This window comes from Schistocerca gregaria, chromosome 2 (genome assembly GCF_023897955.1).
Source record: "Schistocerca gregaria isolate iqSchGreg1 chromosome 2, iqSchGreg1.2, whole genome shotgun sequence".
NCBI classification, from domain to species: Eukaryota; Metazoa; Arthropoda; class Insecta; order Orthoptera; family Acrididae; genus Schistocerca; species Schistocerca gregaria.
Window position 1 is genome coordinate 49,268,092 of NC_064921.1, and position 18,507 is coordinate 49,286,598.

The following is an 18,507-nucleotide window of genomic DNA, read 5'->3' on the forward strand; positions in this document are numbered from 1 at the left end:
AATTGATCAGCATTGAAGTTAGCCAATCGGGCTATTGTGCACACAAGTTCATGGAGCCCAGCAGATACATTTAGTGGCATTTGTTCTCATAGCATACATAGATGATAGTGCACGAGACTGCTCAGGCTTTGGCTTGGGCTTGATCCTTACTACCAACCCATGTCCAATTTATGAAACACTGTCTTGTTCGGTTTGAGGAAAACACACAAAGAAAAAGTTTGGCACCACCGTCTCTCATGTGCCACTTTAATTTGCATGCACAACAGCCTGATTGGCTAATTTCAATGCTAATTAACTCAGAAACAGCAATAGATATTGAATTTCTACTTAAAAATTATTTCTCAGCACAACCTATCCTGAAAAACCCTTACAAGTTTCTCAGATTGTACATTTTTGTACATAAAAGTCCATAGACTGTATGTATATCAGTTTTATTTCCAATCATTGGAAATGAAACCTAAAAATAGCTGTAGAGAGATTAGATTTTAGATTAATTTCCCATACTAATAGGGGAAAAAGTGAAATATACACAGTCTACATGCTGTCTTTCATAAAATATACCTGATTTTTGTTAGAAATGTTTAAAAAGTCCATCCTGTCACCTTGTCTTCTGCAATGAAGAGCAAAATATAGGACTTTTTTTAACGGCGTTGACAGTTCGGCGTGCATTTCTTACGTATCTGTTGATGCATTAAAAAGCTTAGTCAGACTGGTTATCGAAATGCACAAAATTGGGCAGACAGGCTGAAGAGTAAATTGATTGTATCATTAAAAGTGATTCACTATCACAGAATATTGAAGTGTGTTAATACACCTCTCATACGCAACTGGAACAGAAAAGGGAGGTAATGACAGTGGCACGTAAAGTGCCCTCTGCCACACACCATTGGGTGGCTTGAGGAGTATAAATGTAGATGTAGATACGAAGGTGAATTCACAAAACAGGCACTGTTTTTCTCTTATTTCGTTTGTGGTTAGATTAAACATTTCAGCAGATAGGACTGCAATACCAGATAATATAAAATGATGATTTACCTGAATATAACAGAGAAGATTAAGAAAAAGTAATGTAATTTGTCTCACAATGTAGCCTTCTTCCTGTTTGTGTCCAACTTTCTTGTAGATGTCATTAGTCATCAGATGTAGAAGTTTTGTGCTAATAGGTAAAACATAGCAATATGCAAATATCCCATTTATTTTTCATTCCTGAAATTCCTGTAATTATTCTCAAGCTGAATCTGTTTTTTAGCTTGATTTTTATACTGTTTATCACTGAAAACAATCTCTCCACACTAGCTGATAAGTGGGATATGCACAAATGCATCATCATGCCTGATAACTTGGGGAATTTGGATGTACCACAAATGCATCATCATGGTTGATAACTTGGAAGATATTGGTGTACCACCTCCCTGGTTTGACTTAGGGACTGCATTCCAGGATCGAGCCCCATAATTACTGTTCATTTCTGTCTATGAATATTCCAATAGCTTCCATCTAGTGTCAATTTCTTGAATGTCACTTCTAATTAAACTTAGAAACTCTGAGGGAAGTCAGAAAACTGATGGAATTCTTTTTGTCCTAATGCAAATTGGGTCAAATGTCTGCAAGTACATGCAATTAACCATGAGATTTGTAATGAGAGGGATTTCGATACTAGTTATGAACAACTTTCAGGGGTGTTGGTTTTATATGATTTTTCTTCATGTAACATTATAATACAGTTATCACCGTTTCCTTAATGTCACAATACACCCTGTGGGTTTGAAGGGATTCTGCCTGCATCTTAAAGGAAAAGTATGTTGGCAATAAGCAACACAAAATCCAGGAAGATAAGAAAGAGCATCACAGCATTGTAATTTAATTTCTACAATACTGTCTCACTTTCTAGAAGTGTGTCATTAGTCACAACATCAATAAAAAAAATTCAGGGCATAATACTGCACAAGAAGCCTGGGCAGAGAGAGGGGGGGAGGGAGGGAGAGGGGGGAGAGGGAGAGGGGGGAGAGAGGGAGAGAGGGAGAGGGGGGAGAGAGGGAGAGAGGGAGAGGGGGGGAGAGAGGGAGAGGGGGGAGAGAGGGAGAGGGGGAGAATGAGAAAGGGGGGAGAGTGAGAAAGGGGGGAGAGGGAGAAAGGGGGGAGAGGGAGAAAGGGGGGAGAGGGAGAAAGGGGGGAGAGGGAGAAAGAGGGGGAGGGGGAGGGGGAGGGGGAGAGTTCCAGCTGGCATGAAGTAATTTGTATGGTTTCACTGTTACAGTGTTCTGTAACTCAGTTCATCGAGACATTTCAAGCTGCACTGCAAAATATTTACATGCATTCCTCCCTATGACTTCTATATCTCTAGGAAGAGTTAAGCAAGCATGAGAAGTGCATACTGCACATGAATGGCATCTACATCTCATCGAGAACAGTCCTGAGCTATGTTACCTAAGAAAAGCAAGACAAGGAATGGCCTAACTGTTCTGTACCACAGAACAGAGGACCTGTGGTCACAGCCAAACAAGCAAAGAGTGCCTGGCATTCACGGCCCATGAATGTTAACTTACTGTTACAATATATTTTGGTAACAGTGTGAGGCGCAGTGGCTTGCACAAGACAAGGCAGAAGGCAGCCAGTGCAAGCTGGACAAGGCACTGTGACACACACCTTCTGCCTTTCTCACTGTGGACCACATGATCATTTTAATACAACTCCTTAGAAACAAGTAGACACAGTTTCATTCGTGGTGTCTTTCATCTGTCTACAAAAGACAGAACACTGCATGGGTTGCACTGGAAACTGAACATTTGAAGATGCAATCTTTGTTCCAAGTGGTTCATACAGTCACGCAACATGCTTATCATTGGCGTGTGTTCCCTCCAGGATCAGTGATCAAGCTGTTTCACCAGTGCAATGCACCAGCACGGACATTAAAGATAACAGTTTGCTCTAGCGAGGTATGGAAAAATAATTGTACATCACGGACCAAGAGACTCTCAGTGATTCCCATCACATTACCATCACCAAGCCTTTTCCATGGGCACAGTGCATGGGTGCGGCAGCAAAACCACTTCACTGCATGTGATAGGACCTTACGCAACGATAACAGCAGGTCCCTCCTTCAGTGGTGACCCCTATGTGATTTGAGGCTAAAATGTAGCAGTATTCTGTAGACAAACTTTTGACATTTTTGGTCGCACACGTATATAGTTTTTTTCCTTTTTTGTATGCCTGCTTTGCTCGCGGAACTTCTGGCTTTTTTTTCCCTTCCTGTTTCTATTGTGGTCAGAATTGTGGTATGTCCACTGTGTGTTTTCCCCTCGTACGAGAACTTGACCCAGAGCTAAGATGATTCAAGACTATAGAACACCTGCTTGTGCGCAGAAGTTAGAGAGTGCGCCACAGGTGTACTCTGGATGCATGGACTCCATACATCCGCTGACAGCTTGCGAGAATTTCAACATGCAAAACCTCACCACACCTGTGTCTCCTACTATTGCTGGAGTGGCGGCAAGTGCTGGATGAGTGTCAGTCAGGCTGCCTCCCTTGTGGCTCTGCGAGCCACTCATGTGGTTCACCTACGTGGAGATGGCCTTTGTGAGTAATATATATCCCGTGACCCAGCAAAATTCAGGCATGTAACAAGCCAGCTTGGCCAAAACTATTTGACTGAAGTACGAGATATAATCACTGCCCCACTGATGCAATCCTCTTACAAATGACTGAAGGAAGACCTGATTTGTCAGACTTCATAGTCCGAGGAACAACAGGTGCACCAACTACTGTGCCAATAAAATGCAGTGACCGGAGAGCTTCCCAGTTCCTCCACCACTTGCAAAGCCTCGTGCAATTGACATGGTACCAGACTCACTGCTATGCACTATCTGGGTTTGCAGCCTTTCCGCTCAGAAGCTGATGGTAATAGCAGCGTAGACAGGGCAGCAGCTGGTTGTCACTGTAAATATAATGACCCGGGTGCACGACATGCTGGCCACGGCACCTAGCACATCTGCCGCGGCAGCTTATGAAACTGTTGAAACTGTTCTCCTACCCCTCACAGTGGCATGCACATCCGGCAGCCCCTGTCAGGCACGATGACCTGCATCAGCTAGTTCACAAGCTGGCCTCACAACTGGCAGCTTTCACAGACACAGGGCCAGCTCGCGCAACCAACGATGCAGCTGCAGCCATTCTAACAGTAATGCACTCATAGCAGAACAGTCACCGAGTGACTTCTGCTGCCACTACACATGCTTCAACGATGAAGCTATAAAGTGCCATCCTCCCTCAGTGCAGCTGAACGCCAGCTGCAACCAGGGCTGTATGTATCCTGCTGTAGTTCACTACCCAGGCATTCCTTCACAGCACAACAAGTGGAGGGCATGAGGTACCTCGTGCCACGGGTTCGGACCTCTCGATAGTCACCAATTCTTTGCTGAGAACACAGGTGGGTTGAGGCACTCTCACTGTAGTGAACAATTCGGGCATTAAAACGTATGGCACATGAACTGCAATTTAGATCTCAGACTATGCCGCACATTCTCACGAACATTTACTGTGTCCGATGTTAGTGAGCCAATCCTGGTGGCCGACTTTCTCAGCCACTACATGCTGCTAACTGACATCTCAAATCCCCAGCTCACTGATGCAAGAACAAATTTAAAGATAACAGGACAGTGCCAGCAAGCCACATTATATAGCGTAAAACCTGTGAAGCGCTCTGGACCTTATACTGAAAACATTTCCTAGACTCACCCTCCCAAGTAGTGCAACAAAGGACATTAAGCATTCAGTGGTGGATGACACAATAACTATGCCTGGTCCACCTACATCGACTTGTGTCTGACGGACTAGTGGTAGCAAAGACAGTTCGAGGCCATGCTGTGACAAGCCATTGATTGGCCATCAAGTACCCCATCGTCATCTGCATTACATTTAGTTCCAAAAACACACAATTTGTGGTGCCCCTGAGAGGACTATCACACCCATAATTCACAAACAGTGCCAGATCAATATCCGGTACCAAACCTAAGATTTTAGCCATGCCTTGACTAGACTGCACAAAGCCATATACACAAATTCTAGTAACACCCAAAGACATTCAGAAAATGGCTACCGTTAAAACCTTTGGTCTTTTTGAGAGTCTGTTTATGACCTTTGGTGGACATACTAGAGCAGAACTTTATGGAGTCAACACTGAATCTCCCATAAGTGACATTGCTCTTGCACCCGCTACACAACATGGACACAACCGTACAGGTGGATGCTAGCCAGACTGCCATTGGTGCAGCACTACAACAACATGTCAACAGGAGCTGGCAGCCGCTTCACTTTTTCTCGTAGAAGCTATCGGAATCGCAATGCACTTTAAGTACTTATAAATGAAAGTTTCTTGCAGTATATGTGGCAGTTAAATACTTACAACCACGAGTAGAAGGCCAACAATTGCTTGCTAGTGTGCCAAAGTCGGGAGGCACACCTATGCATGCCTTCCCGACATCACATGCCAATTTGCATATTTCCATGTGGGCCTTGTTGGCCCGTTTCCTCTCTCCCAAGGCAAGTGGTATTTAGTAACTACAGTGGACCACGTCACTTTGCTGGCTGGGGGCAATGCCGATTACACAGGACCACAACCTAGCAGCTGGCGTCAAATGGCATGGTCAAACAGCTTCACAGGCCTATGAATGCCACCCTCTTATGTGACAACACTGCTTGGATGGAGACACTACCATTGGTCCTGCTGGGCCTGCAAGTAATGCCGGAGGAGATGTAAGAGACTTGCGCCAATCTTGTTTACAGACAACCTCTCGCAGTCCCAGGTTTATTTGTAGAGGAAGTACCATTCACACACAACACTGCCACCTCCACCCTGGCAGAGTGTCTGCATACCTTATGTGACTGGCCTCCGAGCAGATGCACTGATACAAATTGGCACCGGGAAAGGCTTCATGCATGCTGACCTGCAGCACTACATGCATGTCATGTTGTGCACCTCTCTGGTTGCCCTACTCCAGACTGCATCATATGATCACCCATGGAGAGAAATGCTGGACACTGAGTGCAATGGGAAGCCATGTAGAGTCTCAACTGACTGCGTCAATGTGGCTGTTTTGCCCAGTCTAGCAGCCATCCACTTCTTTGAACCAGCAGAAGATCTGACAAAATACAACATTCCCTCTGCCAGAAGTCAAACAGATCCCACACCCTTAGCCACCGATGATGCACAGCTGCAGCCATCACATGAGCCGGCCGCCACATCTGCTCCAAAAGTCTATGCTGCATCATCAAAATGCTACACTGTGTGACACAGTAAGCATGCACCCAAGCCACCATATCTTGTTAGAATTTGGCACCCTCCAGCCACCGTCTGCTGTAGAAATCCTGTCTCCAGCTGACCATGCTTGCAGCCGGTATCTCTGGTCATGCTCTGGAAAGCTCCAGACAATGCCTCCATGCTGCTGGGATCGTCCATCACAGCTCTAGAGCCCACATTCAAGTCCTGGAGACACAGTACTCACTCAAGTTTACATTTAGAATGCAATCTCTATAACGCCGCTGATTCGAAGTGCCACACTGCGCTTCTGCGACTGAGTCCATTGGCAAACTTGTGGGACAATGTAACTCAGGAATCTTTGATCTGTCATTCTAAACAATTCAAATAGTGAACTTTATTTTTTTTGTAGTGTGTTAACTATACCACTATTGAACACACTGTATCATTATTAAGCTATCACTGCACCAGCCTTCGACACACCCTTCCAAGTGACTCACAGTCATGTGCCTACACTGCATGTTGCTATGGACAAATTGTAGCCAGCATTGACCACCACTTTTATCACTAGCCGATCATGCAAGGACACGCCGATTGCACACTTGCCTGTCACACGCTGACATCACAGGTTCCCGCCCTTCAACCACTGACTGACCCACCACCATCCCACTTGCACTGATATCACCACACAGTGCAAACACACATGCACCACAGACCAATCGCCACACTTTATTGCAACTATGAAGCTCCACTCTCTGAGGGGGACGTGTGTGGTGGCTGTGCCACAGAAACACGTGAACAATGGATCTGCGGTCATAGCCGACACAAGCAAGCAGTGCCCAGCATTTGCTGGCCCACACAACAGACTTACCATTATGCCAAATTTTGACAACTGTGTGATGGGCACTGGGCTGCACGGGAGAAAGCAGGCGGCCAGTGAAAGCTGGACAAGGCAACCCCACTATCTTTCTCACCACGGACCTCATGGGTTGAGTTAACATGACTCCCCACAGATATGTATGCGAAGTTTTTGTTCATACATTCATTTCTTGGTTGTCTTTCATACGTCCACAAAAGACATACACTCCGCAGGTTATGAGAGAAACTGTTAGAGGGTGCGACCCTTTTCTTTCACGCAGTTCACACCGTTGCACAATGTACTTATCACCAGAGTGTGTATCCTTCAGGGTTGGAGATCGAGCTGCACCACCAGTGCAATACACCGGCACAGATATTAAAGATAAAAGAGTTTGTTCGTAACATTTAGTGAGGTATGGAAAAATAAATGAACATCACCAACAAAACAACTCTCATCAGTTCCTATCACCAAGCCTCTTCCTTGGAAGCTGTGAATAGGTGTGGCAGTAAAGCTGGTTCACTGCCCATCTAGGTCCAAAAGCGGGGATAACATCACATCTCTACTTCAAACCTAGCATATGTTCCGACCACTGTGAAACTTATTATACCCTATTTTGTAAGGAATTGTTTGATATAATGTCTCACTAGTACCATCAGGAGGTGAAACCAGTTCTACAAAAGTGTCAGGTGTTTTAGTACCTTCTTTCTGAACACGTACTATCGCAAACAAATCGTTTATGCACCCCTTATCTGTCAGTACACCAAAGAGCCTAAATTTAGTTGTCTTTTCAATTAGATACAGTAAACTTGTCTTGCCTACAACATTATTTATGATTCAAGCTGTTTTTGTTCAGCCACAATGAACACGTTTTGTGATCTAGGAGTTAAGAAACATGGCACATATTAGTTTCAAAAAAGCTTTGTATATGAAAACTCAGTATGCATATGTTTATGCTCACAAAATTCAAACAGGCGACTGCTTTGAAATTTAGACACAACACTGCATGTGAATGGGCACTTGTTTTTACATACATATTTTTTAAACATAGATAAAAAATTACCAAAACCCTCAATACAATCTTGACAGTTTTAATTAAATTTTTTCACAATATTCTGATGAACATCCATTTTTTAAAGTAAATCTGTCACGATCATATCAAGATCTTAATTAATAAATACAGGGGAAACACTGTTGCCAAATACTTGACTAATATAATTCCAATTTTTACACATTACTCTAATAAACATTTGGACAATTGTAGGATATATATTTTTAAATGTAAACAACATGTAAAAATATAGATATACAGGCAATTCCATGTCAAATCAGCAAGTGCTACAACCTGATACCCTCAGATTTTTTTGAAATTAAGCATGCTTATATTACTCATAAATCATGACACAAATTAATTTTTTCACATTTTTCTGAGGAAAAGTTACTGAGTAATGGACCTTCAAAAATTCAAAAAAACCACAAATTTTTGACTTGCGGAACAATGTTGTTTACTTTACAACTCGTGTTCTAATTAAGCTAGAACAATAACATTTACTTCATTGGAAAGCTCTTTTAAAGAGCTTTTATATGATACCAAACATCATTAGTTTAATATATACACAAAAATTGTTATAAAAAAAAGCATTGTTGACTTTACCGAATTTTGAAAAACTGTATTTTTAAAATTCTCAAAAAAATATAAGTTAAAGATACACTTTACATCTATATATTCTGAAAGTTTCAACTTGGGATGAGCTTGGGATCACTATCAAAAGCAATTTTACATTAAGGGTAGTGCTTTAAAAATTTGTAAAAACTAATTTATTTTAGATATTAGGCCTGCTTCTCACCAGCTGTATGTTGTTGTAAAATGTGGAAATTAAAAATAACTTATAATTGACAAAAGAACATGTTTTATGCTTCTGTAATTAATAAATACAAAATGAAAACTTAAAATAAACAAATAAATGAAAAACACAGAAAGATGAATACCTGAGATCAGACCTAAATTCAGGTAATAATTACCATTATTTACAATCAGACACCCTATTAGTGCACAGTGCACTTCTTCATACTTCTAACTAATCAGTCTGTTGCACATCAACATTTCTGCACTGGATAACTTATATGTTCACCCTGTAGCAGTTTGAGGGTTCACAATTGCCACTACTTTCCTACTGCTTATGGAAAGAACGTCTGGATGACTCGGAAATGTAAAAGATTGTGACAGTCCATGTGGATGTAAGAAACTAACTGTGATTTCATCCTTTTCCTGATGTTTTTCAAGTACACAGGTTAACCACCAGTGCCCCATTATAATCACAAGCAACATATCCTTTTATGTCTTTGAACGGTATTGTATCATTGTCACCAGTTCAATTTTACTATCATCAGAGCTTGAATACAATTTTGTTATTTTTTGTCCTTGCTAAAGAGAAGAAAAGTGTGAAGTTTTTGTGTCCCTGCAATTTTGCAGCATTTCTCAAATCTCTACATTGGACAGATGGAGGTCATGTCAGGGAAAGTGGCATGGGATTTGCCACCCTACCTAAAACCTCTTTCCTCATCACCTTAGCCAGCTTCATCCTGACCCACAACTTCTTCACTTTTGAAGGCCACACATACCAACAACTAAAGGGAACAGCCATGGGTACCAGGACGGCTCCCTCGTATGCCAACCTATTTATGGGTCGCTTAGAGGAAGCCTTCTTGGTTACCCAAGCCTGCCAACCCAAAGATTGGTACAGATTTATTGATGACATCTTCATGATCTGGACTCACAGTGAAGAACAACTCCAGAATTTCCTCTCCAACCTCAACTCCTTTGGTTCCATCAGATTCACCTGGTCCTACTCCAAATCCCATGCCACTTTCCTTGACGTTGACCTCCATCTGTCCAATGGCCAGGTTCACACATCCGTCCACATTAAACCCACCAACAAACAACAGTACCTCCATTATGACAGCTGCCTCCCATTCCATATCAAATGGTCCCTTCCCTACAGCCTAGGCCTTTGTGGCAAACGAATCTGCTCCAGTCCTGAATCCCTGAACCATTACACCAACAACCTGAAAACAGCTTTTGCGTCCTGCAACTACCCTCCCGACCTGGTACAGAAGCAAATAACCAGAGTCACTTCCTCATCCCCTCAAACCCAGAACCTCTCACAGAAGAACCACAAAAGTGCCCCACTTGTGACAGGATACTTCCCGGACTGGATCAGACTCTGAATGTGTCTCTCCAGCAGGGATACGACTTCCTAAAATCCTGCCCCGAAATGAGATCCATCCTTCATTAAATCCTCCCCACTCCACCAAGAGTGTCTTTCCGCCATCCACCTGACCTTCGTAATCTCTTGGTTCATCCCTATGAAATCCCCAAACCACCTTCCCTACCCTCTGGCTCCTACCCTTGTAACCGCCCCAGTGTACAACCTGTCCTATGCACCCTCCCACCACAACCTACTCCAGTCCTGTAACCTGAAAGGTGTACACGATCAAAGGCAGAGCCACGTGTGAAAGCACCCACGTGATTTACCAACTGACCTGCCTACACTGTGACGCTTTCTATGTGGGAATCACCAGCAACAAACTGTCCATTCACATGAATGGACACAGGCAGACAGTGTCTGTTGGTAATGAGGATCACCCTGTGGCTAAACATGCCTTGGTGCATGGCCAGCACATCTTGGCACAGTGTTACACCGTCCGGGTTATCTGGATACTTCCCACTAACAACAACCTATCCGAACTCCGGAGATGGGAACTCGCCCTTCAGTATATCCTCTCTTCCCGTTATCCGCCAGGCCTTAACCTCCGCTAATTTCAAGTTGCCGCTGCTCATACCTCACCTGTCTTTCAACAACTTCTTTGCCTCTGTACTTCCGCCTCGACTGACAACTCTGCCCGAACTCTTTGCCTTTACAAATGTCTGCTTGTGTCTGTGTATGTGCGGATGGATATATGTGTGTGTGTGCGAGTGTACACCTGTCCTTTTTTCCCCCTAGGGTAAGTCTTTCCGCTCCCAGGATTGGAATGACTCCTTACCCTCTCCCTTAAAACCCACATCCTTTCGTCTTTCCCTCTCCTTCCCTCTTTCCTGAAGAAGCAACCGTCAGTTGCGAAAGCTAGAAATTTTGTGTGTACGTTTGTGTGTTTTATTTATTGTGCCTGTCTACCGGTGCTTTCCTGCTTGGCAAGTCTTGGAATCTTTGTTTTTAATATATTTTTCCCATGTGAAGTAAACTTTATTGTTATAGCTTAATTAGAATGCGAGTATAAAGAAAACAACATTGTTCCACAAGTCAAAAATTTGGCATTTTTTCAATTTTTGGAAGTCCATTACTCAGTAACTTTTTATCAGAACAATGTGAAAAAATTAATTTGTGGTACTATTTATGAGTACTATAAGCATACTTAATTTCATTTAAATCCAACAGGTTAAGGTTTAAAACGATTGTTTCGTTTGTTGATTTGACGTGGAATGTCCCATACACTATGTGTAATACTGAAATGTTAGCAATAACATCAGAAAGTTCTCGACCGATTTAGTTCAATTTTTAAACAATACCATATAAACCATTCAGATGGACGCTTCCTTTGTTGCAGACAGTCTTAACTATGATGAAAAACTAAACTCTGTCCAAACAGGCCATGAAGGCCGAAACGCCTCTGGGCTGAGCATAACACGGTGGCAGGTTGGTACCGCTGAGCCTTTAACTATGATATAAGGGCATTTAAACCATTAGGCAGATTGTTTCTCACCTATAGATGTGCTATATTCTTTCCCACTATATATATTTTTCAACATAATTTGTATAAACAACAAAATATTGTTTGTTTTCTTCACGATAGACATTTTTACAGAAAATTTGTATTTCTGGTTTATTGGGAATTGGGCATTGGAGAGAGAGGAGGGAGAAGAACATTGACGGGGTGAGGAGAGCAAATGATGGGCAGAGAGAGGTAGAAGGAGGAGGACATAGGCAAACAGAGGGGATGAGGAGATTGGACAGAAACAGGGGGCAAGGTTTGGAGGATGAATACCAAATTCCCATACATATTATAAACATGTGGTTTCTTTTTTCCTCATTATCCATTTATGCAGATTGGCAGTGAGACACGAAAGTAATGTGTGACCGGTTACAGCTAGAGTTAAATAACATGAAGAGATAAATCATGCTGTACAGCAAAATATGCAAGGTGAATTGCACTGGCCAAATTTCACTGCCCTTGTCTTGTAACCTTCATTTGTTACTAACTGATGTGATACTAGTAAACTGAGCACATAATTTAATGACAGTGTTCTTTCCACTAGAATACTATATCACATGAAGGAACATCATAGATTGCAAGTACAAACACAGCAGTACACAAAATAAGGACTATGAGACTTGTACAACAGAACACTCAATTTTCCACAAGCTCGTGCCATCATCCACAGCCACTTCCTTTCAGTCACTACAGTCCTTCAAGGAAACTATGAGAAACGTAAATCAGGAAGGGTAAAGTGACTTTTGAACTCATCTTCTGCCACATATGAATCCAGTTCTTAAGTACTATATAAACTTGATGCATTTCTTTTTCTTTCTTTAAAGCCATCCTAAGAAATATAATGCATTTATCGTGACAGAAGAAGCAATGATCACGCGGTGATTTACTGCAACTTAAGTGGTGCTATGTCGTACAGTCCCAAGTCTGCAGATTGGGACAGCATACCATTAATCCAATAGGTATAGCTGCAGTTCAGGCGAAATGAGATTCTATTTTACGATAGAGAAGATAAAAATAAAATGGGTTCTATCACTGTCAACCAGGAAAGGAAAGCAAACAGCAGATGTTGTTTTTCTCTTACCAGTAACTTGGACATTAAGCTTGCTCCTTGCAGTGCTTCCATCGGGATCTGTCGCTATACATACGTAACCACCTTCGTCTATGACTTTTTGTATGTCTTTCACAATCAAGGTCCCATTCGGGAAGACCTGCTGTCGATGATGTTCTGGAAGCGGCTTCCCTGCAATGAAATAAACTTTTAGACATGCATCATCTTTTAATTTATATCAAAACCCTATTTTTTCTCAATTTTGGAGTCAAACTGGAAGACATGGGGATGGTTCACATTGAACATAATCATTTTATATATACTGAATATAATGATGAGATACATTTCACTTATATTACGAAAGGCATAAAAATCACACATCAGTGACATTATCAGCCAAAGCAGACAATGATACTGGAGTTCGTCTACATCTGGGACCTTTGAAAATGGTATATTGGTATTCGTTTTACGTATTATGGCAGCCAGGCTCACAGCCTTTTCAATACATGATTAGAGTACTGACCTGTACAATATTATTGAAATCATTCCATGCGTGAATGTTAAGAGCCATGGAAATCAATTTTAGTCTTATACAGGCAGATTTTAAAAGTACATTTCGAGAAGGCACTGCTTTTTTGTATGCAATGATGTCGTAATGTCGTTTGTGCACTTCTGTATTTGGTGTTGAAGAGGTTAAGGCGAAGTGTGGAGTTTCAGAGTCAACGTGAATAGTAAGATTATGCAGTAATTTCATCTCTAGCGAATAAAAGGATGAAGCTGTTAAAGATTGATGCAGGAAATGGCAGAGGTGATGAAAGTAAAGATAAAAGTGGAAATGCACTCGATTGTGCTGCAAATGTGCCACTTGCGTGCAAGCCTATTCCTTTAAACACTATCTATTGTGATCTTCCCGACTATTAGACAGTGAAACAGGAAAAAGATTTATGTAAGAAGAATGACTGGTTGACAGTAAAAAAATTAAACTGGGGTGCAAAAGTTGTAAGAATGTTGGGACAGTGAGGCTAGAAAGAAGTAGGGAATGAATATGTCGCAACATTGGTCAACAGTTTCACTGTCAACGCTTTGGAGCAAGCAAAGCGGAACAGATGACATCTCTTCGAAAGAAATGCCTTGTATTGTATTACTTTTAATGAGAAAGGAAGTCCAGTCCATGGAGCTTCGGATATGTTGTCTGGGGGAAGCTGTGCAGGTCATCACTAAACGTAACTGCATCGTCCGAAACAGCTCCTGTCGAACCTTTGACAGAGCTACAACTGACTGTGATCATTACTCGCACTATGAGTACACCGATCGGTCTCCCCTAAATTTACCGCGCCCAGAAATTTTATGTTAAGCGGAACAAGGAAAAAATTTAGCTGAGCACTACATTCACACATACTAGTAATTACCCAAGAACTACAACATTACAAATCAAACAGTTACCACTGATAGAATAGTCTCCCACACAAACTGAACAACTTATGACGCGTTTCCATAATCCGTTCATCATAAGAATAAACCTGATGTAAACATTGCACTATGTTTTCTTCCGTTTCACGTGCGACTGCAGCCAAGCTGTCTCGAGTACTGTCAAGTACGATAATAAGGGTATGTTTTGTGTTGTGTGTTACGCGCACATCGACTTAGCGATAATACGGGACAACAGTTTTACCGGCGCATTTAACTTGGACAGCACTGGCCGGTCAGCTCTTGCAGTGACGTGGCCAGCTGCAGCTCATGCGTAAAAAGAGACGAGCAGAGGAGCAATACAGCTTCGAGTTTCATTTAATTTTTAAGCAGAATGAAATCATACACTGCAAATCTCCTACAACACGCTCCTAAGACGACTAGACGAAAATCACAACACTTTATCGTTTTTAGCTATCGTACTACTGTAATTAAAAACAAGAATGATGAAAATTCCTGTCTTAACCACAGGGTAATTTTTCTGCATACGCTGTGTGTAACGTGAGAAGTATTGAAGGATTTCACCGTGTAGTTAAATACCACTGAAGGTACTGTATTGTACGGAACCGTGGATCTAGAAACGACGGAGTGCCTTCGTCCCCGCCTGGACCTCAGTGGTTTACAACCCCACAACAGGCCACAGCAGTACAATCAGCCCACCGCCGCCCCACACTGAACCCAGGGTAATTGCGCTGATGGCCCCCAGTGGACTCCCTCCTCAGTGTTTCACTACGGAATAGAAAACAGCCTCAGCCATTTTCCCACTGCGCATTAACAGCGCGACAAAATCAGAGCTGTGACTGTGACTGTGAACGATTTTTAAATAAAAACTACTAAAGCGAGAGTAAGAAAAACGTTGATGGGTGTTTATGCATTTGCACATCTTAACCCTCGAGCGGGCGCGCCTGTGTATTGAGTGCGCCAACCGCAAATAACGTTGTCGTGCACAGCTCTCGTGTTGTTTTACAATAGCAAGCCCCTACCTATTCCTGCATTATTGTTTCAGCTGTACAGTGAAAAGTTGTGTTGTCATTGGTACACGTGAGCCATAGTAATTTAAAAGAAACTGCGAGTGTGTCATCTTAGTGTACAAAGTACGCCACGCGGCCGGTCATGTACGTAATTTTTCCTTCACTTTTACTTCTTTCCTTTTTAATGGAATAGAAAGATGACACGTTGACACGTAACACGCGGTTATATCACTGTGCAGGGAGAGCTCCAAGCTGACAGACGACGAGCCTGATTGGTTACTCAATGAGGATTCAGAGTTTGTAAATTGAATAAAATATGCTCTAATGTGACTTCGAAAACAAAAAGAAAGACTATCGTGAAAATATTCCCTGGGCCTACATGTGTTGCCAGAGGGATCACAAGTGAAACAGAGGCTTTATGGGCAATCTTAGCCCGGAAACGATAGATGAAATTGTATATTTAATATACATATACATTCAATCTAGGAAAGAATGTGTAAAATATTCCACAGAAAGGGACGCTAAGGAAACTACAAGGTGTAAAATAATGGCATTGTTGAGATTGCTGTATCTTATCGGGACTAAGAAACCAAACCACATAAATGTCATTGGACTGTGGACAGAAGGGGGTACTAGTATCCCTTAGCCAACTCCACTTTGAAAAGGCCACTCACATGCATCGGCAAGTTGAAAAAAAAAAGCGAGATCCACAAGAATTTTTACGTGGGAAATGTAGGGCTATCCTCCCCTCTTTATTTGGTTTTCAGAACTACGCTCGACTTTGGAACCATTGACGAAGTCCCGAAGTCAGAGATAGTTTTGAATCACAATATAACAAAGGGAGGGGTCGACACAATCGATCAACTGGGAGGTGCGTATTCCGTCGCACGGGTGACAAGAAGATGGCCATCGGTTGTATTCTATACTCTAATGGATATGGCGGCAATCAATGCTCAAATAATTTTTCATGCAAATGAGGCAGATTCAAAAAAGGAGAGAAGGATTTTCTTGAAATATTTAGCACTGTCTCTTATGAAGCCTCAACTAGTGGAAAGAGCTAATATTTCTTCACTTCGCCATTGCAACTTCCCTCGTGAAATACAAAGATCAACATGTTAAAAAAGTTGAGGAGCCTACCACCAAGATAAAGAGGTCGGCGTGTGAATTGTGAACGAGCAACAAACACATCTACTACCATAAGGTGTAACTCATGACATAGCTATGTTTGCAAAGGACTTGTAAAAACAGTGCATACACGTGAGAAGTGTAAAGCGTTTCCGAAAATGCGGAAGACAATTAACTATCTATATGGAAGGAACCTTCTGATAACTGATACTTCTTCAATATATAAAGGCTTTTTCCTATTGTATTGTAATGAAAGAGTGTTTTTGTTCAGTACGTGCTAAAAAAGGGGTTGGAATAAATTGATATGTCAGCTATGGCCGAGTTATGCCTAACAATGCAATGGCGGATAATGCACAGGGCGCATAATCCATTTAGTACAGCAAAATAATTGGCATGAGGTGAAATGTGAAACAGTAAAACATGAAAATAAGCACTTAAACATATAAACAAAGAAGCACTAGTAATTAAAAGCAAATAAATGGAAATATAAAGTGATTAACAAATTTTACCTGTATTGATGGCAATTGTTTGCAATAATACAGAACAAGTTGGACGTTAATGAGTTTGCAAAATTATTATGGTTATGTGAGAAAGCTAATGGACGAAACCAGGTTTTAAATGTTATTACTGAAGAGAAAACAAAATAGCATTGCAATATGACAATTTACAGTTACGTTAAATTAAATCACCATGAGAAGTTGCTCTTGCTTCTGCGTACTGAGCTTTTACATCACTTATTAGAACAATAGAGTTCCTGGTGTCTTTGAGTCAATACAGTCAAAATAGTTTCCACTTAGCTGATGCTGCTGGCGAGTTTCGACGTCTGCCTCGCTGTAAGTGCATTCAGAAGTACTTCAGGATTGACAGTTCGGAAGTAGCACAGGTTAGCGCGGAACAGAGTTGCTAAGTCCCGCACGGAACTCGCGCGTAATCTCATGTTTCATTCAACTCGCTCACACACGCTAAGTATTAGATCTTTAAATGTGGAGCCGACTGTAATTCGTTGTGAAATAGTTTCACTATGTGATTGTTTCATTTTTTTTTAATGGTTATGCAGACAAAAAACGAGAGTTTTCAAGAAACAACTTTCCGACGTTATCAAATTTTCGACATGCGAGAAAGTTTTATGTTACCTAAGTTAGTTGTACACATTATGCGAATTAAATGTCAAAAAACATCAAATTTTCATCTGTTTCAAACCTTAGCTGTACCTGTAGCGATAGGCAGCAGATCTCTATATTTGTAAAGACTTGATGTATTTATGATATGCGTCCTTATTTCCAACACAACAAAAAATAAAATAATGCTTGTTTGACATCTTAAATTGGGCAATATCTATTCTGACAAACCAAAACAATAGAAAAACGGCCAATGTGTTGCAGACGTTATTTTGTATACCGTGATATGTATGCACATATTGAATTCTAGAAATGTACTATCTTTGGAATTAATATTTGATAATGCAGCCATATTAAAATTTCAAAACGTAGTGTGAATTAATTTTGTTATGCCAGTACTTACAAGTGCAAACTGCGCACACCAAACGTGTCGCTGAATCCGTTTGTGCTACAGCTCTACGTGGTTAATGGTAAAACTCACTGACATCACTCTCGTCGCTATTACAGATACTTGGAAGTTTCGCTGTCACTATTGCCATTTAAGGAGATAATCATCTCTTCCACTGAAGTCTCCAAGTAACTTCATCCTGCCATGCTCCTTCCATAATGTTGTGTGTGTTTGACGGCTTTCTTCCAGTCTTGAGAGGTAACGTAATCGATTCTTTGCTGAGTGCTTCTACTGCGGAGAGCGTAAACTTTTGGTTGTTCCTGGCAACGTAACCTTTAATTTGGGCCCAAATCAACTCTATAGGGTTGAAGTGGCAGTGGTACGGTGGCAGCCTGACGATTGTATGCCCATATTTTTTTACCAGTTTGTCGATTTCATATTTTGGAAATATGGGTTATGGAAATTTATTTTTCCCATAAGCTAGACCTTCTTAAGGCCATCAGATACATTT

General features: G+C 41.6%; 1 protein-coding gene across 1 annotated transcript in view; it reads right to left on the reverse strand.

Moving 5' to 3' along the window:
* Positions 1–17,847, reverse strand: part of LOC126336288 (Down syndrome cell adhesion molecule-like protein Dscam2) — a 387,422-nt gene extending 369,575 nt beyond the window's left edge. Inside the window, exons 1-2 of the mRNA XM_049999822.1 lie at positions 17,624–17,847; positions 12,961–13,119 (exon numbers count right to left, since the gene is read on the reverse strand). Coding sequence (XP_049855779.1) covers positions 12,961–13,119; positions 17,624–17,642 — 178 coding nt within the window. The 5' untranslated portion in view covers positions 17,643–17,847. The remainder of the gene's footprint in view (positions 1–12,960; positions 13,120–17,623) is intronic.
* Between the last annotated feature and the right edge of the window lie 660 nt (positions 17,848–18,507).